Raw genomic sequence first — 23015 nt, 5'->3', positions numbered from 1 at the left:
AACGATAGTGTAGAGATTAAAAATTACTCTTTCTTTTTTACTCATTACATAAAGAGACATTTTCAATAAGAATCCCATACATTTGTGTTTTTAAAAGATTGCCCAAGACATTATGTAAAAATAGATCTGCTTTTTATATACTGTATTTACACTATTTAGAAATTACCTCTGAAATTGTGTATTATCTGGCATTTTGCACACTGACAAGGTGAGAACATGAAACTCCACACAGAAGGACCGCCCGGGATCAGGGATCTAACCTGGGCCCCTCTTAATCACTTTCAATCTGTGTCTCTTTGTGTCACTTTTCTTCTCTGCCTCCCCGTCCCCTGTTTTTTGGGTCCTCGTGACGACTCCATCGTAGAGGAACCTATTGTTTTTCTAGTTTTATTTGTTCTGCTTTCATACCGTCCATTTTGCTGCCGTCTCATTCTGCAACTGAGTCAGAGTGCTGCCTCCACTGTAGAGCAATAGAGCAATGCTCATCTTGAAACAGGCTGCATATAGACTTGTTTCAGTCGCTCCTTTTCTGTGCTTGACTGTGGGATGTAATGAACCTGTCAATGTTGCAAGCGGTCCTCAGCATACACACACGTTGTGTCTCCGTTTTCGCCAGAATATGATTCTTATGTTTCTATAATGGGGTTGGGTTTAAGTTGGCAAGCCTATATGTATGTATTCCTCCTATCATTAGCCTGCTTCAGATAAAGTCCTGAGGGAGTAGCTCACTGCTCGGCTGAAGATCCAGCAGATTTTCTTCATCAACTCCCCCATTAGTCAAAATGCTGAGTAAGCAGAGTCTGTGGTTGAGAGCAGAAGGCAATGTGAGGTGGAGCATGAGAAGGAGGGGAATGTTTGTGTGTGTTGCCTGTTTGCTTTGATCGTTTACCCACAGAAATGCTGTCACTGTTTGACGGATGGCCGCGCGATGCTCATAACTAACTGCTAGTCAATAGCGTCTCAGGCCCATGTGATTCAATTTATTTTCACTTCAAAGCGAGCCTACAAATAGTCTTTTTGTTTCGATTCAACTCCTGTACAGAAATTAATTTGAAAACCTGTCCCTTTTGTGGTCATTTACTCTTATTTGACAGAAGCTCGAAAAAAAGCTACGGACTGACCCACCTTAAGGCTTATATCATCATGGAGAAGATGGAACACCATTAGTATATGTAATAATCATACAATTCTTTAGAAAACAAAAAGGAATTGAACAGGACATCATACAAAGACTTGCTTTAAATAGTAGTTATTAGGAGATATTGTCATCATGCCCTGGGCTTGAAGTGAGAGTCCTAGATGTCAAGATGTCCTCGATGAATACATCATTAAAAACTGTACTGTCTGAAATATGCATTATCACAAGGCTTTTCTGTAAACATTTTCTTATTCTGATATAGTACTTAAACTGCACACTTATTCAATCTTTCTCTTATATATTTTATCAAAACAAATGAAAGCTTGAACGAGGGGGAATTAATTTCTATTTTAAACTAAGACAAGACACTAAAAGGTAGATCACTACAAAGAAAATGTCAACTGAAAATCGTTGAAACAACTGGAGCAGGAAACAAGTAAATAGTGCTGACTAGTATAAGGAGCAATATGATCACCATTATCAAGGAGATGAAAAGTGGATGAGAGCATTAGTGGAGCGTGCATGGGTTAAGAGTTTGACGGAGGAGAGGACAATGGAGTAAAAAAGATGATGGAAAGTGAGTTTGAGCTTTTATGATGATGACGGCCATGGAAACTGCCCGTGGCGCCTATGCAGCGATGAGTTAAACAGATATCAGCTCAAACTCAAAGGAACATGGCGAAGAGTTCAGTCAAAGAGAGACAGGGTGAGAGAAAGACAGACATTACGTTTCAGTGAGATGGACAAAGTGTAGAAAATACAGGCCACTGACTGACTGGCTGGAGGCAGGGTGGATTTAAGGATTTTGGAGGGGTGTCAACTGTCTATCTATTGTTCTGCCAGCAGACCCTGGCAGCCTCGGACGGTCAAGGATGGAAGGACCGAATCCAAATTGAGTGCCGAGTGTACGAGACTGACGCAGCCAAGCGAGAGTTAATGACTTTGGAGGGATGTCAAGTGTTCCTATTGTCGTATCGAGTGAGCCTCGATGGGGCCGGATTGCAGCCAGGAAAGAAAACACGAGCCAAATATGGAACTTTTTTTGTAGTGCCACCCCTGTTTACAGCATTGAGGGACAAGTATAAAGAGGGGAAGTGTATTCACAGATTGTCCTGATTGCATTGGTCAGAGAGACCTCAGTATGGCTTGTTGCTTGTTTGTGTCTAAGTAGTAAAGCCTGTGACGTAGTTTAGAGACGTGTTTTTGTCCCAAACCCCCGAAGGCTAATGGGCTGAGAAAGCCCAGGTGGTGTCCAGGACTTGGTCTTTTTTTTTATGGCTTATGTAATTCATTCCAAGAGCTCACTGTGCGAAAAACTGTATTTGTTTAGCTGCGCCTCATGAGTGAGTTTGCCGTGTACTCAGAAGGCCCAACGTCAGCTGTAGCCAGGCTATAGTGCCACCTTGTTTATCAATTACCAGTGCTGTACTGCAGTGCTTCACTCACCTTTTGCTTCATACGTCCACCAAAACCAATGAAAACATACTCGCATCATCATTATTAATCACATGTCAACCAATTTGTGAGCAGCATGAGGTAAAATGGTGTCAGTTACAAGAAATAAAGGAGTCTTTAATGTTTAGTCTGAGTCTTTCTTTAGTTCATCATCCTGCAGCCCCTTGTTGAGGGTCTTGGCCCTGAGGTTGGGGATCGACTCTTCTTGTGCGCCAGTGGGACGCAGCCAAATAATACAATAACTAAAGAAGAAGCAGGAACACTTTAAAATTACTGATATGGAACATTTTATTTAAAGCCCTGAGGATGTCACATATTGAAACTTCAGCTCATGGAATTAAGATATGCTGCAAATCCATCATTGCAGAGTGGAAGTGCTCCTGCATGTCAATGAGCGTGTTTGAGTCGAAGGTGAAGCGAGGATAATACTAATTCTTTGAAACACATATTTTGTTCTAATGATTTGGCATTAGAATATATATTTTGGGGTTTGTACTAATCTACTCAAAACTAAGATTAAATAATGTAAACGCAAAACAATTCCATTTTAGTAAAAGAAATAAAGTAGCCAAATACTCATTGAAAGATAGAAATCGGGGTTTTGGGGAGATGGATAGATTATGATTTAGATGTTTTTTTATTGTAAATGAATGTATTGAAAAAAACAAATAAACGGATTATCACTTTTTAGGTTCAGCCAGTGAATGAAATACCCCAAAATGGTACCTCATCAAAATGATGCTAAAATCCTTGAGGAAATAAAATTCAGTCCTTAGCCAACAATAGCCAAATTCAACCACAGATTAAATAAATATATATTATATAGATAGAAAAAGCATGTCAAAATCTTTACAATTTGTTTTATATTTCTACTTTAAATCCATCAGAGGCCTACTTTAATGATGCATATGCTGGATATTGATAAAGTGTGTTGTTACGTGCTATCAAAGTTCGGAAACTAGGCACTTCGCAGATGATGGAAATCAGGCTCTATTTAACAGTGCCTAATGCGCTTGTACACACAATATATCTTTTAAACCATCAGCATTTAGCTCGGCGGGCTTGTTTATGTACGTAGTAAATTGAGCAAAGTGTCAAAAATCTGATCTTCAATATTATTCCTCAGACTTCTCTTCTGGACACTCTGACCTGATTTAACACTGAATAATTATGCTCATTTTCTTGCGTGCCCTTTAATGCTTTAGTCATCGCGGCTCTGCAGAAGTGTTCAGTAGTAAAAATAAAAGGTTAGAGATGACGGCATGAGTCCTTATGAAAAATGCATGTCTTTCATGCTTTCTGACTGAATGGGTTCACTCATCGACAGCACACATGTCGTTTTCTTATTCCATCACAACGAGCAAACAACTCATGGACTCACTCTAGCCTCCACTTCTTTCATCTCTGCGATCTTATCTCTGCCTCCTCTCCTCTGCAAACCATGCGGGAGTAATAAAGTCTGCCTAAACAGCCTGTCATACTGAACAGGTTCCCTTCTGTTTCTGCTGCCCCCCCAACCCCCGATAGGGACAGGATGTACAGTTTATCCCAGGACAAGGGTGCAGTGTGTGTGTGTGTGGGGGGGGGGGGGGAAATGTGGGGGCAGTGTGGGGGCTGTTTGCTAACAGTGCCAACTGGCATGGAGAGCCGCCCAGCCTCATGCTCCTCTGCCCTCCTGCACCGATACCTGGCCCTGGAAGGCAAGCCTGTCATTATCAGAAGAGTGTATGTGTGTGTGTGTGTGTGTGTGAGAATCAAAGCATATCTGCCAACTCTCTTTCCCTCGCTACTGCCCTCTGTGTTCTACTGCTCTGAGTAAACCTTCCTGGGTCAGCAGTATTGGCTGTTCAGTACCACTTGGGTTGGAGGTGGAATTTGAAAGCAAAGGTGTTGGTTGCTTTGAGATAAATGACCAAAACCTGGAGTATTTATAGATACTACACCTGCAGCATTCGTACACAATGTAACTATTCTTCTCTTCTTTAGTTGTGTATTACAAGGGTAACATTATTCAATTTAGCCTTCCATTCTTTATGCCCTCTTTTGTGTATGTGCCGATGTAAAGATAGATTGATGGATAGACAAACAGACAAATAGATAGAAAGAAGGGCAACTCTATGGATAGAAAGACGGATAGATCGACAGATGGATGGATAGATTGTCTGTCACAAAGTGACATCAATTCTTCCTTGACATATACTGTATATAGGACCCAGACTTGTTGTACCTGCTCTTTTACATTCCCGCTCTGGCCCGGTCGAAGGTGATATTGTTTGTGTTGAAAATGGCCCCCTTTAGCAGTCACAACTTCTGCGTTTGTCTCCACCTTTTCTTTTATGTTTGTCTGGCACACCCGACTTCTGCACTGAACTGCTCATGCAAAGAGAGGTTCAGGGATAGCTGCAGTCCCTGAATAGTGTGGACGTGCTACAAGGAGGTGGACGAGGGAGGAGTAGAGGTGATGGTGTTATTTCACATCTTCAAACACACATCCATGTCGATATATCACAGATCCTATCGAAGATGTGCACAGAATGACCGATGCGTAGTCGGAGACAAGCGTGATGTTTCCTGACCCATTTCCCCGCCACAAGGCCTTTAGGGCACAGCTGTTCTGCTCTGATGATGTATGCCCCTGTGGAAGTGGACATTGGAGCATGCTGATAGTCAGGCCAGTTTATCAAAGCCACAATTTACTCCCTGTCAACAATGTCATTTTCATCTCCCAAACATCTGCAGACACTTGAACTCAAATAACCCCTCATGCAAACAAACACAGGCAACACACTGTGCACCTTTGCAAGCCCCTGCAGTCGATTTATGTCGCTCTTCTCTGGCTGTCAAGACACAAACTGTCGACAAGATGTGATCCATAGAACGTACATCCGCATTAACCTCTGAAAGATATGGATATGGATTCCTGTCCGTAGACATGAAGCACGTTTCTCTGCTTCCGTCTGACCAAAGTGGAGCACGGAAACGTCTGAAATCAAGCCAGAAACACACAAAGTCAAAGCCGAGCAAGTTGATGGAGATTGTAGACAACTGCTTATTTTAGAGCTTCGACTAATTTATCCCTGTTTTTGTTCTCCATCTCTTTATATGTCCTAAATTCATGTCTGGTATTTTGTTTGTAATTGTCTTTTATACGTTTTTTAAATGTTGGGTCATTACTGTTTGATTTACTATCAACTGTTCTGCTCTAGTTATGTGTTGCTGTGTGTATTCTCTTGTTTGAAACACTCCATTATCTTTAATAAGCTGTTACAGTTTTGGGGACAAGAGGCTGAACGGTCCAGTGCTTTCTGTATCGCCCAATTTGGCTCTCTCCCTGTCTTCTACAGTTTTATTATTACTCAGCATGCACCATTGCTTTTACAGCAGATACAGGATTTGCATTAATTGCAACGCTAAATATATTCATAAATAATACAGTGTGACTCATACTTTGCAAGTGTTGTGTTTCAGCCTAAAATGGTATGACCGTCTCTTTGACTCCAAACAGATCATCTGGCTTTTAGAAGTCTCAGTGAACAGTCACACATACTTCTCTGCCCACGGTCATAGGGGAGATGAGACATTGTTTGACATTTCCTTTGCTGCCCTGCATACATCATTTCAAGATATCTTTACTCAAGCAACCCTGTTGACCTTTGAGCAGAAGCAGAAGTCACTGTATGTCCTGCTGGGAGACGGAGAAGGATTACATTAGCAACCTAATGAATTCATTCAGTGGATCTCCCTTTGACAGTCAAACTGACACATTTCCATCCTTCGAGGAAGTCAAAAACTCAACAGTTTTCTGCTGCCTCTTCTTGCGGCTGTGTCATTCTGCATCACTGGTGCAGAGAATTAGTTCTTTGTTAACGCTGTTTACCGTCTTCTCTTCCCATCCCTAAATCCTCATCCACCTGGCTGTCGACCCAGATCCAGCAAAGCCGCCCGTCTCCTCCTCCGCTCGCTCTGTGTGCCGTGTACGTGTTTGACTGGGGGTGTAGGGGGATTGGAGGAGCGTTTCTTTTATTGCGTCTCATCGTTGAACATTCTGTCTCTTTCTGTGCATGTTTTTATTTTTTTTATTTGCTTCTTGAGCTGCTCATCTCAGTATTTGTAGATATGCAGATAGATGTGCATATGTATCACTGCAAATGAGAGTGTGGAGCCCGTATACCCTCGTGTCACACGGGTGGTCTCTCTGAGTAGGTGTTTGAGTGCAGCCCCAGGGGGGCTCAGGCGAGGCAGTGGCAGGCCTGTCTGAAGTACTTAGGGCAGACCATCTCAAAGCCAGAAGCTGCGGCTTCACTGACAGTTGAATTATGTGGCTAAGCACACGGTCCCAGGTACTGACTCACTCTGGACGTGGCTCGCCCCTGCATTGTTGCAGACAGACCGGGAACGTTTGCAGAGGGCTTCAATAACAAACATCTGATCTTTACTAAATCTCAGTTTGTTACAAACAGTGTGCAATATGCAGGTTTGTGTATTTCCATGCATCCAATGTAGTAAAGCAAGTGAATCATGTTGTGTATAGCAGCAGTTAGATCATTTTAAAGACGTCTCACCACATTGTCTTGGGAAAAGGGGTCAGTTTTTTTAGGCTGGAGGCTTGAAACACACACACACACACACACACACACACACACGCGCTAACAAAGACACTCACACACACGCAAGGATAGCATGATGATAGAAGTGGGAGGACGCAGGTGGTTAAATATTTGGCCCTTGCCTGTTCTCTGGAACTCGTCCTGTCTCATGGGGACCTCAGATTCACGAAATCTGCACAGACCTGCATGTGCACATGCACCTGTGGGATAAATGTATGAATGATTCGTTATATCATTTCAGAGAAAAATAGATTAAGAATGATACATGGGAGGATTTGCGGCACTTTACGTAAATTCTTCCTCGGGCTCTGGAGTTGGAGCAGAGAATTAGGTGTGATGAGGAGGGTGCACAAGGAATGACAGCGGATAAAATGGATCTATGGAGCTTGAAATACGTGTTGGCTTTGATTAGCTCGCCCCATTTCTTTCTGGCTCTTCTAATTCTAGAGAAAGAAAAAACAAACAAAACGCTGCACAGATGCATCACACATCATTTTAATGTTTATGGAAACAAGAATGACTGTGTGACCTTGAGTATGTTGATATTCTCTGCTTCTCCCTCTCTCTATTCACCTTTAATGCGAGAACCCGCTAACAAAATTCACTGAGGGAATTTATTGTGCCGGGTACTGAGCCTCTGCTGAATTCTAAAGCAACTCCACAACCACCAAACAAGGATGACTAAACTCAACTCTGGCCTGTTCAAGTTTCACCTGAGAGTAACAAACTGATCTGCCAGTGACATCTTCCCCACCGCTCTTGGTTTGTGTCGCTCCAGGCCTGAAGACCTACCTGATTTCTGGCAGGAAAGTGGAGCCTCACTCTCTCTGCAGCTGCTCTCAGTTGGGTTTGCCGGAGCATGCAGATCGTCGGAGCCCCGCTTCCACGGTGGACACACCCGATGGAGCCCCTTCAGCCTGCACCCTGCCTCCAGACAGTGCGAAGGTAAATGCAGTTAATGCACACTAGCTCTCAGAACATGATATGAATCATCAGCCATGTTGCTGAGGAAGTGGGGGAAGTTTGTTTTCCACATTCACATTGCCTGAGGCAGAAAACTGAGCTCAATGTTCTGGTACAGCCTCGTTGATATTCAACTTGTGGCTCTCTGTGTATGTGTATGCATCTTGATGTAGGTGTATCAGCAGCTTCAATATTTGTTGCATTATCTTTTGCATCATTAAATCCGTATTATCAGATAATAAGAACAAAATGGGGAGATCTTATTAATTAGGCAATGGAAAGCGCTGTCCTCCCCAGCAGGCAGTCGACGTGTGAACTGACCCATCATCATGCTCTGCTCATCAGTCCAGAAAATACCCATCCTCTGTGTCCTCCTTAATGTTGCCTCAAGGGAAATGTCTCATTTGCCTCCAAATCGTACCACTAGGACATGGACTCACAAATACTGTGTCACATTATATTCCCTCAGATTCTCTATTAGCCTCAGAACTCTGCACCACTGTGCTTTGAATGTATTCTCCTTTTTCTGCACCCCTTTATCCCTGCACAGACCTTTCAGATCTCTGCCAGGTGGAGGGGGAGGGGGGAGGGGGGAGGGATACTTATGGAAACAGTGGGGGTCCTCGGTCTGGTAATGAGCTCAAGCAGGGAGGGCGATGCTCAACGCTTTCTGCTTTCATCTGATGACTCCTCCGTTCACAGAGGTTCCGCTTCAAGCTTCAAGCATCTTCAATCTAATATACAGATATGTCTCACACTGAAGGATCATGGTCTCAAAACTCTTCAAAAAGGCTTAATGATGTTTGGAACTCTGGATTGGTGAAAGGATTCATAGTGTGGTAATCCATGTTTGCACGCTTAATTTAGCATGCAGGTACACAGTGTGTGCAACCTCTGTGTGTTTACGTTATATAATGGGTGTCATTGTTGTAGCTAAGGCTACCTAAACTGAGACCAAGTCATGATCAAAACCAGAGAGTATTGAGACCAGGACCAGGACCAAAACCAGAGAGTATTGAGACCAGGACCAGGACCAAAACCAGAGAGTATTGAGACCAGGACCAAAACCAGAGAGTATTGAGACCAGGACCAAAACCAGAGAGTATTGAAACCAGGACCAGGACCAAAACCAGAGAATATTGAGACCAGGACCAAAACCAGTGAGAGTCTCATACCTCATAACAGCTTCAGCTAAAATGTAAAACATGCAAACTAAAGGCACTCCTCAAACTGATCTGAAAGATCCACATTCCAATTATAAAGATGTGTCATATATATTTTACATATATGTATGTATTAGTGTAAACAAAGCAGTTATTGATAAAATAAGATTTTAGAGGGGAATCTTATGTGTGGAGATTTTTTGTTTTTTTGTGCAATCACAGTAATATGTTATTTATTTGTGTGTGTATATATATATATATATATATATATACAAATAAATTAGACAATGCACAGGCAAGTTTGTGATATCAGTTGTGGCCTTGACCGGTCTTAAAATAAAAAATCCTCCTTGTCCGGGAGCGAAAGAAGTGAGTAAACAAGCGAGTAAACAAGGACACTATTCCAAGACTGAGACCTTCAAAAGTGGTCTTGAGAGCAGTAATAAAACACTTATTTTTGCCGTATCAATATTTCACAGTCCCTTGCACACGTCAGTGTCATGGGCATTCTTAACACAGTGTAACTGTCACACAAACACATTTCTCATACACACACACACGTTCCATTGTGTGTGAAGACGATGAATTGGATGAAAACAAAGACCTTGAGTCCGTGTAGTCTTCTTCATTGCTTCTGATTTACTCCATCTCTGTATCTGTTTTTCAGTGACTGTCCCACATCGTCATCACAGGAATAAATATCCAAATACAGATTTGTAAGACGATAGTAAACACCCTTACTTTGCGTTTAAATGACAAGTTTAGTGTTTTTGCTGCCACGATGCTTTTGTGATCACCGCTGATGCACATGTTTTGTCATCTCTCTTGTCTTTTTGTCGTCCCCCAAGACTCTTGCACTGGATCTCTGGCATCCTTTCATGTTTTTCTCTGCTTACATGCTTTCTATGATCTGTATCTCTCAATGTATTCATTATCTTTCTTCATTCCTGCCCCCGTATGCCGCACGGCCAAACCTCTGCCGCCCTACAGTCTCCTTGTATATCCTGCAGCGTGGTACTGATACCAGTCGAGGATCAGGTTCTGGAGGAAGCAACTGTGCCCAATGGCTGCCATGACGACCATAAGACCGACAGCATCAAGGTGAGTCTGTTGTTGTTACCTTCACCAAACACAGTTTGAACAAGAGCTCGCCATTATTGATACGTATGTTCAGTATAGTGTATTTTTTCTTTCAAATATTGGGACATCGTGAACCAACTCTGAAAGATAAACTTACAAATAGTTCAAAGAAATAAAACTCCATGGGTCCCAGATAAAGTGTGTCACACACATGCATTTCCTTTGGAGTGACTGGAGCACAATCTTTAGCTTTATATTTCAAAGTCAGGTCTTCTCTCCCTCGTCTATTCCCCTTAGGACATTCCCAATCTGAAGTGTTCCCCAGCTGTTTCTGCCGGGCGCAGCCCCAAGGCCCTAAACGGCCTGCTCAGTCCTCAGCTGGAAGCCTTGAACAACAGCCAGACGTCACTCTGTGAGATGCTGCAGGAGAAGGAGAAGAAGACGTGGAGCGGTGGAACCATGGGCATGGACCATTCAGCGCTCATCCCTCTACGCTCCAAGAACTTCAGGGAGAGGAGCGATGCTCACTTTGTGGATGTTATTAAAGAGGACAGGTTGGGTCACGCTGCTTACTGATGTTATCGTCCAGATTTTAACTCGTGTTAGAATGAAATTAAACATGTTTGGTATTTTCGGGGCAGATAAAGCTTATTCTAATTCTAATAAGGCTGTAGAGACCGCCGGCTTTAGAATGACCTAAAAATAAATACGATAAACAAATCTTTTAACAAGTATGCAACATTTAAACATGCGTACAGTTGATCAGGAAGTCAATCTCGGCTGTTAATGTACATTTTTCAGGACATTTTCAGTTAGTTGATTGCAATGTATAAAATCCAGAAGGAACATAATGTGGACTAACTTTCGTCTGTGCCTGGGACAGCCTGATGAAGGACTATTTCTACAGACCTCCTATTAACAAGCTGAGCCTCACCTTCCTGGAGAGGAGCCTGGAGTCTGCTTACCGGATAAGCTACCAGGAAGAGGTATGTGTGTGTGTGTGTGTGGTTGTGAGAGCTTATTTCGTGCATGTGAGCCTGTGCGTAATGGACGTACATGCATATTTGTGTGTCGGTTTATTTACAACATTATCCATGAATGAGCTTAAAGTCATTGTCTTAAGCCTTAAGACCAGTGTGTTTTTTAATTCCAGTCGTCCTGCAGTCTCAACCTGTATTTGTGTATGTTTGTGTTTCCCTAAGTCTGTGTCTTGTCTGGGAAGCCTGGTAGCACTGCGTTGTGACCAGTCTGGTCACCACTGCGGCAAAGAGAAATCACTGCAGGACCCATTAAGTACTGTTGTGTTAGTTTGTGATGCCCTCTGCTGGTGTAACCTCAGAAGGGCATCTGCACTCAGGGCTGCAAATGTTGCGACATCGTATAATTCACTATTCACTGACTTGGGAAAAGGGATATATTTGAGTAAAGACTTACTTAAATTATTGAATTATCATTGATTGTTGAACAATTCATTATTTCCAATGTATACTGAATGGTGAGACTTTTTTTCCGATCATGCCGTTTGGTTGGATTTCACTGACTCTTTATGAATGCCTTGCTATCATTTTGGAACATAATTCTCCCTTATTCCTAAACAACTATTTGGGATTATTTTAATGTTTACTTGTGCCTGTTTATCCCTCCCAGGTGGAAATCCAAGCACCAGTGCAGACCTTCGCCAGTCCAACATTCAGTTCTTTCCTGGACATAATCGTGTGCTGTTCAGTGTTTCTGGCTCTCTCACTGGCCTGTTTCCTCCGACCGCTTGTTTCCCAACTGAGTTTGTCCACACCGGCCCTCATTCTGACCACTGCAGCCGCCCTGTTGGAGGCTCTGGCTCTGCTGTTCGCTGTACGGTGAGATATTGAAAATAGATTATGGCTCTTAAACTTCAGGCCCACGGGATGGAACCAGCCTACGAGACAATATCAGAAGACCTCGGATATAGAAGACGTGTTTAGAATGTGTTGTTGCATTATGGCCCTTCAGATCATCTTTCCTGGAATAATAATTTCATTAAATATAATATCCCAGCGTACAAATTGGCTCTTTACTCCACATTCAAAATGTAGCAAGTGGCTCCTTATCAACACTAACACCAACATGTCCATTACTTAATCTATACGAATGGGGGCTAACAAACGGTCTGGTTTTAGACTCCTGATACAAAGGACAGAGAAACTGAAGGTGTTGTTTCCATGCAGGCTAACTGCATTATCTTTACTTGCTTGAAGTTATTGGATAACTGAAATGGAAAAGTAGCTTTTATGTGAACGGAGATGAACTGAATTATAAATTAGGGACCCTGGAGCAAAAAGGCCCGACACCCTTTTAACATGAATACATTTTTATTATTTTTGATGGAACCAATTTGAATATGTGTGGACAGTCGTGTCTGAAAATAGGTAGATAAACACATGAATCTCTAGAACATCATCATAATCTCTTTATAAATCACATGGTATTGTTCCTCTTCTCCAGAATGGCTTTCTACCTGGACAGTGTGCTCAATTGCACTCGGGTGCTGATGAGAGTCATTTCAGGCTGGTTAGCGCGTCACTTTATAGGAGCCGTCCTTGTGTCCCTGCCCACTGTGGCTGTCTTCTCTCATGTCGCCTGTGACATGCATCTCTCCATCCAGGTGGGTTTGAAGTTTCATATTTCTGGCGCATGTCTTTTAGTTGTTAGTACAATATGTTAATATTGCTTAAGGTCAGGGGAATTTATGTGATAATCTTCTTGGCTCTTTTGACTAATGACTGTACCCCATGTTTTCCAGTTCACCATGTTCATCTGCTGTGCCGTCATCATAGCTATCATTCAGTACTGTAACTTCTGCCAACTCAGCTACTGGATGCGCTCAGTTCTAGCGACTTTGGTGGGACTAGCACTGCTGGCCTCGCTCTTCAGCTCCCCCTGCGGGTATGACACGCTCAAGAGATAATGAAAAGAAATAACAGATTCGTAACATGTGATGTAAATGAATAATGTGATGACACTGACAACTTACTCATGGCAATTTAAAGAAAAGAGCAGAAGTTTATGTTTGATGGTTGCACTAAATAGTGCTATTTGTCTTTTATCTTTTCCAGTGGTGCTAAGAGTCTGTTTTTCTGGTAAGTGCAGTGATATTTGGAAGAGTTAGTTCACTTTGTCATAAATTATTGCTGGTAATCACTCCTGTCTGTTGTCTGCATTAGGCAGTATTGAACCTTTGGTGAGGTGCAAGCAACTTCTGCCAAAAGCTTCTGTAGTTGTGGTTATTACTTACAGCTATAGAAGTGCATATTTAGTTTAAGAAGCATTGAGTTTATTCTTCAGTTTAACTTTTCTTGTATCTCTCTCTCTCTCTCTCTCTACCAGGTCAGATAGCCTGAGCAACAGCAGCAGCAACAGCTCTTTCATCATGTCTACCAGCCCAGCAGACCCAGACCCACAGGACCTGCTGGGCCCTGAGGCCTGTGTGGCCTTTTTCCTGGTCCTTCTCCTCATCTGGTTCCTTAACCGTGAATTTGAGGTCAGTCACCGCCTGCATTACCATGGCAACATGGAGGCTGATCAACATCGCATCAAGATCCAGAACATGAGGGACCAGGCCGACTGGCTGCTTCGCAATATCATCCCTATCCATGTGGCCGAGCAGCTGAAGGTCACCCAGAGCTACTCCAAGAACCACGACAATGTGGGCGTAATATTTGCCAGCATTGTTAACTTCAGTGAGTTTTATGAGGAAAGCTACGAGGGAGGCAAGGAGTGTTATCGCGTCCTCAACGAGCTCATCGGAGACTTCGATGAGCTGTTACGGAAGCCTGCCTTCTCAAATATGGAAAAGATCAAGACCATCGGCGCCACATACATGGCAGCAGCAGGACTCAATGCGCAGCAGTGTGCAGATGCCCCACATCCTCATGCCCACCTGCGCGCTCTTTTTGAATTTACCATGGAAATGATGCGTGTGGTGGACGACTTCAACAAGAACATGCTGGGCTTCGGCTTCAAGCTTCGCATCGGATTTAATCACGGGCCTCTAACAGCCGGGGTGATTGGCACCACCAAGCTCCTCTACGACATCTGGGGCGACACGGTCAACATCGCCAGCCGGATGGACACTACAGGTGTGGAGTGTCGTGTCCAGGTCAGCGAGGAGAGCTATTGTGTGCTCAGTGCCATGGATTATGAGTTTGATTACCGTGGCACAGTCAACGTCAAAGGCAAAGGGCAGATGAAGACCTTCCTCTACCCAAAGAGCAGTGACAGTGGCCCTGTGCCCCAGTACCAACTCTTCGTCTCACCAGAGATCCGGGTCCAGGTGGATGGTAGCATCGGGCGCTCGCCCACTGATGAAATTGCCAGCATGGCGCCGACAACCAGCATAACTGTAAGCATCACGGCAATAACACCCGGTGCCATCGCCGGTTCCTCTACTACCACCGGGCCTAACCATGAGAAACAGGTAGACAGCCGTGACAGACGTCCCTCTACGGAGACCTCTCACGCCAGGCGTTCTATGTCTCACCTAAAAACACCTTCTCCTTCTGCAAATAACAGACAGCTCATCTCACTCTCGGTCCAGCAAAATGCACCCCGAAATTCCACAACAATGTCCCAGAAAGACATCAAGAAGGACACATGCGATGGTGATTCTGACAGTAATGTTGGAGAGTTAACCAGACTTTAAGAATTTGCGACAATAGCCCTTAAATCATAAATCCTCGACCCTTTAAGCTCTTGTTCCTGCCGGTTGGCATTCGTAGAATCGCTGTACATTTGGACCTACCCAAGGTTAGAATTTGAGAAAAAGACTCACAGGCCTCTGCTCTGCATCAGCCAGGCAGCAGGTGTTTTTTTTACTGTCCATCTGATTGGCTGATGTTTTCAGTGGGGGGGATGTAGCTGGACCACAGAGTGTCAGGCAGAAACACTCAGAGGAAATGGGAAGAAGTGACGGGTGACTCTGTACCTTCTCTTGCCTGGATCCCATCTTCTCCAATTAACTTACTTGATTATCTGTATACCTTTAATCTGAAGTATTTCTTTATGTCTTTAAAGTGCCTTTAGAGTAGCTTAATGTGTAGACTAAGCCTTTCTAAATAAGGAAAGCATAACCTAAAGGGAAAACTGTAAAAAAGCAAACTTTTTAGAAAAAACCGCATAGCTTTAATTGACTTTATTTTGTAAACTAATGCTATGATATTTTGCCTTTTATCAAAGAGGATCTTTATGCTACAGCGCGAGGAGAAAAATCTGCACTAGTGCCGGTTTCTGTGTTCTTTATGAGAAGGCACAGCGGAGACTAAACGATGATCAGGGCCGAGGGGCCGAGCTGCGTGTCATATGAGTGTATTTGCATGCGTACAGTGTGTGTGACTGAGAGAGTGTGTTTGTATGTGTCTTGTTAAGCAACAAGAACATGCCGGGTTTATTGAGGAGAGGTTCTTGTGAGTTACTCCAGTGACTTGATGAAACTGCACAATGATAATAAATAGTTTAGGTCTGCAGTCGAAAAAAAAAAGTTCTGGTTGCCGATGTGGCTAATTATTTCTCTGGCCTCGTTTAAGATATTTGTACTGCCTTAGTACTGAGGCATGATGGTCTCAGCTCCATTTAATCAGCATGCTTGCAACAACAGTTATGTAGACAAGGTTAACTCTGGCTGATGTGTGCGCCCTTCCCCGTGATCCTGGTTCTTATGGGAACCCCGGCTGTGTTAAGTGTCGATGAGTATTTCGAGGATGCCACAAGGCACCGCTGTACCTGTAGAGTGTGTTGACAGTAGATCAATTAGAGAAAACAACTCCCTCGGTTTCGCTATGAATTGCACTGTGTTTGTTGACAAGGCTTTTAAGAAATGGATAATCAAAGTGGAATGTCACAGATCAAAACGAAGTGTTTTATTGTATTTATTTTGACACAAAACTTGAACTGTTTATGTGAAGCTTCCCTCTCCAATGTCTAGGATTTGAAAGATATTACTAGATGGAAACCGTTAAACACATTAGCTGCTTTGCAATTTTAATGGCATGAAACACAATGTGATAGCACTGTAAATGCAAAGGCAGTGCAATTTTATATTATAGGTGTTTTTATCTATATTTTAGATTGTATGCTATTATATCATGTTACTAAGGAAATCTAGATGATTAAACTGCACATCTCTGTTGCTGTTACAGTTTCCCTCTCTCGCTGTTTCTTAGGATTGTGTGCTCGGGGGCCAAAAGGTTTTACCATGAAATCCACTTCAGTGTCTTATTTTGGACATTTCAATATCTGCAACAACACCTTAATCTCATTCTGTTAAATTACCATTTCATAATTTCTACGTTTAGGTACTAAAGCAAACAAGTCAAATACAGCAGTAAAAAAAGTATCAAGTTTGCCCTCTTTGATCATCAAATAATGTATTTCAAGTGCTACATTTAACGTTACTCTGATGATTCAATATTTTTCTATGTTTGAAGATAAGGTTGCTTGTGCCTTGATTTTTCTTACTTTTTCTCCTCTGTCTGCTCAGAGTGGCTTTAATTTTTTAAGACAATAAATATTTCTCAAAGGCTCATGGGAAGCAGGAGAATGTTCACAAATACTTTTTAATGGTTTAGTTTTTCTACGGTCATGACATTTGAGTAGTGCCTTTTCTTAATGCAAACAACGAAATGGAAACATACCAAACATATTCAACATTAATTAGCCTGAGAGAAATTGTTTTATCTCTTGCTGTTCGGCCTCCCATTGTGATCTTTGCCTATTGCTCGGATAGAGTTGGGTTGATTTAAATGCAATAATAATAAGTTTGTGAGGAGAAATGACCTTCTTTTTACGCCCATGAGCACACAATCCTTGTACCAGCCCAACATTTGTGTTCGTTAAACAACAATAAAAGGACGCTTATCATAATTATTGTCATTATCCATGGTCAAGTTCTTAATAGAGGTTATGGTACTTGAGTGACAGATAAAGCAAATAAGGTCAATTTTTATTCAAATTTTTTAAAGCCCTTTTGAATTACGAGATATTTAAGAACTCTGAAATAGAAAGTTGTGTGACAAACAGTAACACTTAGATAGATGCGTCAACTCATAGTCTTGATGTCCTTAATGTGCAGGTTGGTTGTGCATGTTCAAGGAAGGTCATTCATATATTCAATGTTAACACACATTTGCACAAGACGCTCACTTTTTATGTACAGTATGCCTTAATATTGTATATTATCTGATCATTTTCTATTATTTATACAAGCGCATGTACTAGACTAGAGTATTAAATAGTCTAAAGAACTGGGTTATTTTAAGAATGTTAAAATAATACTTGTGTGTTCTGTTTGCCTGCATGTGTGTAAAAACAATGTATGAGTGTTTGTAAAACTGTGTGGTTGTATGTGTTTTGGAAGGGATGCTCAAGACTTATCATTTCAATAAGTAAGTCAGTAAGGCTTCAATCAATACAGACATCTGTTTTTCTTTAATTCATCCTGACCAAATAAAAAGGGGGCGAGATACTACTAGATGTCTGCAGGTAGGCAGTGTTTAAGTAGCCTGCCACAGCCAAGTGTAATGACTTTTTTGCTTTCTTTGGTACAGGTTTTGTATTTAGCATGCTGATAGGTATGCGAGTGAAGGTTAAAACTCAATAAAGTCAGTTGCTGGAAAATGTTGTCCGGTTGAATTTATAGCCTGTACCCTACATCCGGTTCTGTATTTACCCGTGGTGGATTGTATCATGTTCTCAAGTAGCTAATAACTTTGAGGTACTTTTACTTGAGTATTTATTTCATATGTTGTTTTTGCCTGTATGCATTTAACACTATACTACTCCATTGCCTGACTGTTTCTTTTTTAGACTAGGATCTTGTATCCAAAACATTAGAAACATTTGTAAAATATGAAACAGTCATGAATTTATTTACCCAGCATAACACAACTTAGTTTAAATTCACCTCAACTCACTTCAAAAGGGAGTATTGTTCCACAGTGATTGCTACGTTTCCTCTAGATCACAATACCTTTTTTTATTAAGAGAAATGATAATTACTTGGTGTCTTTGTTTGAGTACATTAACTATGTTTAAATAGTGTAACTGCTTAGGAGTATTTGAATACGTTTTTAAAAATGAAAAATAACTTTTTTAACACTGACGTGTATATGTATGTAATATATACATGTATATGTTTATATATGTGTATGTAAATATATATGTGTGTGTGTATGTATGCACATGTATATATGCACATGTATATATGCATAATGTGTATATGTGTTATGTGTATTGCATATATATATATATGTGTGTGTGTATCAATGTGTTTGTAAAGTTTAAAGCAGTAAAAACGTAGTAAATTCATGTTTGGGGGGTTATTCCACCCCTAGAGGCAACTTGACGTACGTCCCCATGACGCACGGTGGGGCACAGGTTTACGTCAGGACGTCATAGCGCGACACCTCCCCCTCCTCCCCCCACAGTCTAGCTGGGAAGAAAAAACTTTTTTTTGTATCGGAGGAATCAACAGCCGCCATCTTGACGCGGCTCAGAATCGGGATTTCGGGGGGAGCATTAATTTTATAAACCGACCGGAGCTACTCAGACTGGGCTCAACCGCCTTTTTTCTTGCAGAAAATGGAAGTGTTAGTCGTCCTGATGAGATTTAATGCAAACATGTGAGGATTACATGGGTATTTACCGTCTCGAAAGCCCACTGTATATTTGATTTCCCTTTTAGCGAGCGCCGATTCTCGCCGTATCTCCGTCCCGAGACGCTGTATTTACCGGGAGACAGCGACGACAAAAATAATCCACCTCATAGAAAATATTTTTTGAATATTGCTCTTTTTATTTAAGCCCGAGCCATATTTTATGGCTGTTCGTTTCGACTGCAAAAAAGATGATTCTGTACAGTCGTGAATCCGGCGATCTGCTGAGAAAGGGATTCGCTTACGCCTTGTGTAATATTTTATGATTGATTTTTATTTATTTTTCTCGAACCTAAATAATTTTTGGACGTAATTATTGAGGATAATTATGTGGGTGTTGGGTGTTGGATTATCATGGGGTGATCTTCGGCGGCGGAGCGTGGCGCTGTTGCCTTTCTTTTGAAACATTTTTCTCCAGGCAGCATTTTGCTAGTCTGCCAGTCAAGAAGAAGAAAAAAGAAAAAAGATACATTGCTTCTTTACACGCAACGAAAGGAAAAGTTCCCAGTAATTACGAGCCAAAAGCTGACAAGGACTGATTCTGTGGTTGTTTTCCGGCATCATCATCCATTCATAACATTTGCCGACCAGGATGGCTGACAATCTGCTGGATGTCGGACCCCCCACTGCAAAGCGACCCAAGCTCAATTCACCGCTCTCAGTGTCAGATGGCCCAGGTAAGCACGAGACTAGTTTTTTACAACTGTGACTTACTGACGAGGATGTGCCGACTTGCAGTGAAAATTGTATTTATTGTGCTGGCAAGCCGTGGTGCTTTTCTGAATCGGGATGCATGCACCTTTTAGGAAAAGCGCGACGGTAGTAGCCCTAAACCGATCCGCCACTTCAGTTGTGCTGGTCAAATATCACAGGGAAACTGTTCTATGTAGCCCTTGGCCTGTGGGATGGTCTGATTTAAACCTGCAGCGTGTTGACAAACACATGCACTTGCAATAATAATGTAAAAAACTGCAAACTCATTCCCTTTTCATCACATGACAATCACTTAACAGGGAGAGTATGCTCCCAACTTATCCGCCTTTAAGGGTTAACGATAAGTTACAACGCATACTTGTCACTTAACCTAACATACTATTCGAGACGTTCACGGTACTCATGCAGGAATCTTCGGTGTTGTTTCCCCCCCTCCTTTGACAGTTTTCTGTGATCATGCTGTCCCGAGTAGCACCTGTACGTATATTAAACGAACATGATTAAAAAACACATTTGTTCTCACCTCTCGATCCCTTTTGTGACCAACTAGCCAGCAGAGAGGAACATGTTGCCTCTGGGTTGGACTGGGTGTCCTCCTCGGTGGCTCCTCAGCAGTGCACTCTGACTTGTGTTGTCTGATTAAACCACTGGGTCAGTCTGCCACTGAAAGCTCAGTCCGTCTTTCCTTCAACACCGTGCTTGAATGACCTGGGTTCAAAAGTATCTGAATAAACAAGACGATTCAATGTGTTTTGTACCTACATCCAACTTTTCAGCAGCCATTATGATTGGCTAGCCAGATGGGCATCATGGAGCTTGAGTGGACAGAAAAAAGCTGCTATGTTAAATATAAGAAACTAGTCCTGCATCTTCCCCAGGCCAACCTGCAGAGATGTTTTAAAGGTTTGTTGGGACTGGTGACCTTTAAAAAATAAATACAAATCTGACATTTTGTGGCCAGCACATTGCGTAATTGCATAACATTGCAGCTAATGGTATGCCACCCTCTGACATAAAAGTTGTCAGCCTGGGTTTTATGTTTTCAGCACACACACACACACACACACACACACACACATCGGTAAATGGCGTCGTGCTGTGTTATGTTCTAATTTGTGCATGCGGTCAGTGGTTGATACAGAAATATTCACATGTAGAGTGGTCATAATTTTTTTTAGTTGTCAGCTATTATGTAACGGGTGCGTTTTTGGAAGACATCTATTGTAACATAAACCCTTCTCACCCATAGATATTTGCTGCCTTCTCAGAAAATGCAGTTTTTGTCTGTGAATGCGAGATGAGTCAATATTAAGCAACACTCTCAGACATTGGTTCGGGGTGGAGAACAAACAATGTCAACTCCTTAACACTGAAGCTTTTGCGTGTAAAAGTCAAATGGTCACGATTAATTACATTCAGACCGAGTAATAATAATTTAATACTCTTGGCTCCACACTTTCAGTTTCTCAGAAACTAACAAGTGACTTTCTCAAACTTCAACAGAACTTTGGGCATCTATTTGTCCCACCAGGGCTTATCCTAACATGAGCAAATTCATTTCACATGGCTGTTTTATGGATAGTGCCTTTCAGAAGGGATATTTGCCTGAATAGTAGACTCTGCAATCACATTCTTCTACATGGGAGAGAGGTTTTAATGCATCTCTCAGAAGAAACTTGGGAAAGAAGGTGCGTTAAATGGCAGCACTAGCTGTCCGTGTGTAAGTTTATCAGGCATACAAAGTGTCAGGACAGTCCTGAGAGTAAAGCTGCAACTAACTATTTTCCTTATCCCAAAGTAAAACCAAGTTCATTATAAATTATTCTCCCAAATGTTCATGCTGGTCAGTTGCTGTTGTGAATAACAGCTATGGGACTTTATGTTGTATTTACTTCACCCCATTCTGTGTGTGTGAAGGAGCTGCATGAGCCTTGCCACGGTGAAACTCCTGATGCGGAGTGCAGACAAATGGACACCATCAAGTGCTGGGCTCTCAACCACATTTTTTAATAGTGGCCAAACGATGAAATTACACTTTCCAGGTCCCTCCCAGGTCCCTCAAGTGATGCCCCAAAAATACTTCTTTATCATAGACCTACATCGGGAAAGAGATGTCTGTAACTCAGCGGGTACTTCAATATAAATCACATGCCCAGTACGGACACTTGAATAGCCCTTATTTAAACCATTGGGCTCTGAAAGTAAAGTGCACTCGTGTGAATGAGCCCGAGGACGAGGCTGGACGAAGAACTGGGAGGCGGGGTTAAAGAAAATGCTATTTTATTTTGTGGGCTCCATAATGCGGAAGATTTCACGCACCACAGATAACTGACATTGAGAGCATTGCATTTTTGATAAACAACATAATTGGCAGCATGCGTGTCAACACGCTGTCCGAGACCAGAGAAAGCCAACAGCTCAGCTGACACGGCGTTGATACAGTTTCAAATATTTCATAAATGTTTTCAGAATAGTTTATCTTTTTTTTTACTGAATGGAATATAAAAGTTCAAGTTAATTCTTCTGGCCATCAACTTATTGATTAATTGTTGCAGCTTTACTTAAAGTAACATTATGTAACAATTGTACCTTCAAATAACAGCTTGAAAAAAATTGTGCCGCTACAATTACTTTTAATATGGCGATTTGCGGCTCCGCCATTGCCATCGGGGGTCTGTGGGGAAATAACTCCGCTATGTAGGATTCTGGAGCCGCCCGATCCGGGGCGGATGTACTTCGACCTGCTTTCTGGCAGTGATTACGCAATGTCATATAGTGCCACTCCACGCTCGCAGCTCCAGTATAAGGGTAGCTTTTTTATGTAGCTTTTTGGTGTTGTCAACAATATTGTATTCGATCACACGTACTCCACATTCAAACATTTAGAAAACAACGTATATAGGCTGAAAACGCGATCGGTATTTCATCTAAACTAAATGTTGTCATTCTTTTGGTTATGTTGTAACAATTTGCCCTTAGCAACTCAATCAAGGGGAAAAGGTACAATACGCAAAAAAAAAAAAAGGGAATGGGCGGATCTGTGAATTCTGGTGATAACTCTCTGCTCAAATGGTCGAAAAAGAAAAACACAGTCGATATGCGGAAACCCAAATGTTATTATATTAAATCAAATTCAATGCATCTGCAAGCCCCCAAAATGAACACATACACTACAAACAATCAAACCCACTCAAAACGAAGTATAATCCCC

The 23015-nt window shown here is 42.0% G+C and overlaps 2 protein-coding genes and 1 long non-coding RNA gene across 5 annotated transcripts in view; 2 read left to right on the top strand and 1 right to left on the bottom strand.

The window, feature by feature from the left end:
• Nucleotides 1-18053, top strand: part of LOC130188722 (adenylate cyclase type 9-like) — a 28384-nt gene extending 10331 nt beyond the window's left edge. Inside the window, exons 2-10 of the mRNA XM_056407191.1 lie at nucleotides 7979-8145; nucleotides 10317-10427; nucleotides 10704-10960; nucleotides 11290-11392; nucleotides 12054-12262; nucleotides 12888-13047; nucleotides 13186-13328; nucleotides 13499-13522; nucleotides 13770-18053. Coding sequence (XP_056263166.1) covers nucleotides 7979-8145; nucleotides 10317-10427; nucleotides 10704-10960; nucleotides 11290-11392; nucleotides 12054-12262; nucleotides 12888-13047; nucleotides 13186-13328; nucleotides 13499-13522; nucleotides 13770-15084 — 2489 coding nt within the window. The 3' untranslated portion in view covers nucleotides 15085-18053. The remainder of the gene's footprint in view (nucleotides 1-7978; nucleotides 8146-10316; nucleotides 10428-10703; nucleotides 10961-11289; nucleotides 11393-12053; nucleotides 12263-12887; nucleotides 13048-13185; nucleotides 13329-13498; nucleotides 13523-13769) is intronic.
• On the bottom strand, nucleotides 7321-20494 carry LOC130188730 (uncharacterized). Of its 2 annotated transcripts, none has more exons than XR_008830638.1 (4): nucleotides 20328-20494; nucleotides 7993-8124; nucleotides 7490-7670; nucleotides 7321-7400 (listed from the first exon to the last, which is right to left on the bottom strand). It is a non-coding gene; the product is annotated as an uncharacterized LOC130188730 (long non-coding RNA). The 2 variants fall into 2 exon arrangements; XR_008830637.1 differs by having other exon boundaries at nucleotides 7490-7643.
• crebbpb (CREB binding protein b) overlaps nucleotides 18928-23015 on the top strand; it is a 47108-nt gene continuing 43020 nt past the window's right edge. For both annotated transcript variants that reach the window (XM_056407189.1, XM_056407188.1), the window contains exon 1: nucleotides 18928-19767. In XM_056407189.1, the coding sequence (XP_056263164.1) occupies nucleotides 19683-19767 (85 nt within the window). In that variant the 5' untranslated portion in view covers nucleotides 18928-19682. The remainder of the gene's footprint in view (nucleotides 19768-23015) is intronic.

The sequence above is a fragment of the Pseudoliparis swirei genome, chromosome 23, assembly GCF_029220125.1.
Source record: "Pseudoliparis swirei isolate HS2019 ecotype Mariana Trench chromosome 23, NWPU_hadal_v1, whole genome shotgun sequence".
NCBI lineage: Eukaryota > Metazoa > Chordata > Actinopteri > Perciformes > Liparidae > Pseudoliparis > Pseudoliparis swirei.
The sequence above is the reverse complement of the archived record's forward strand: the minus strand, read 5'-3'. Positions and strand labels throughout refer to the sequence as shown.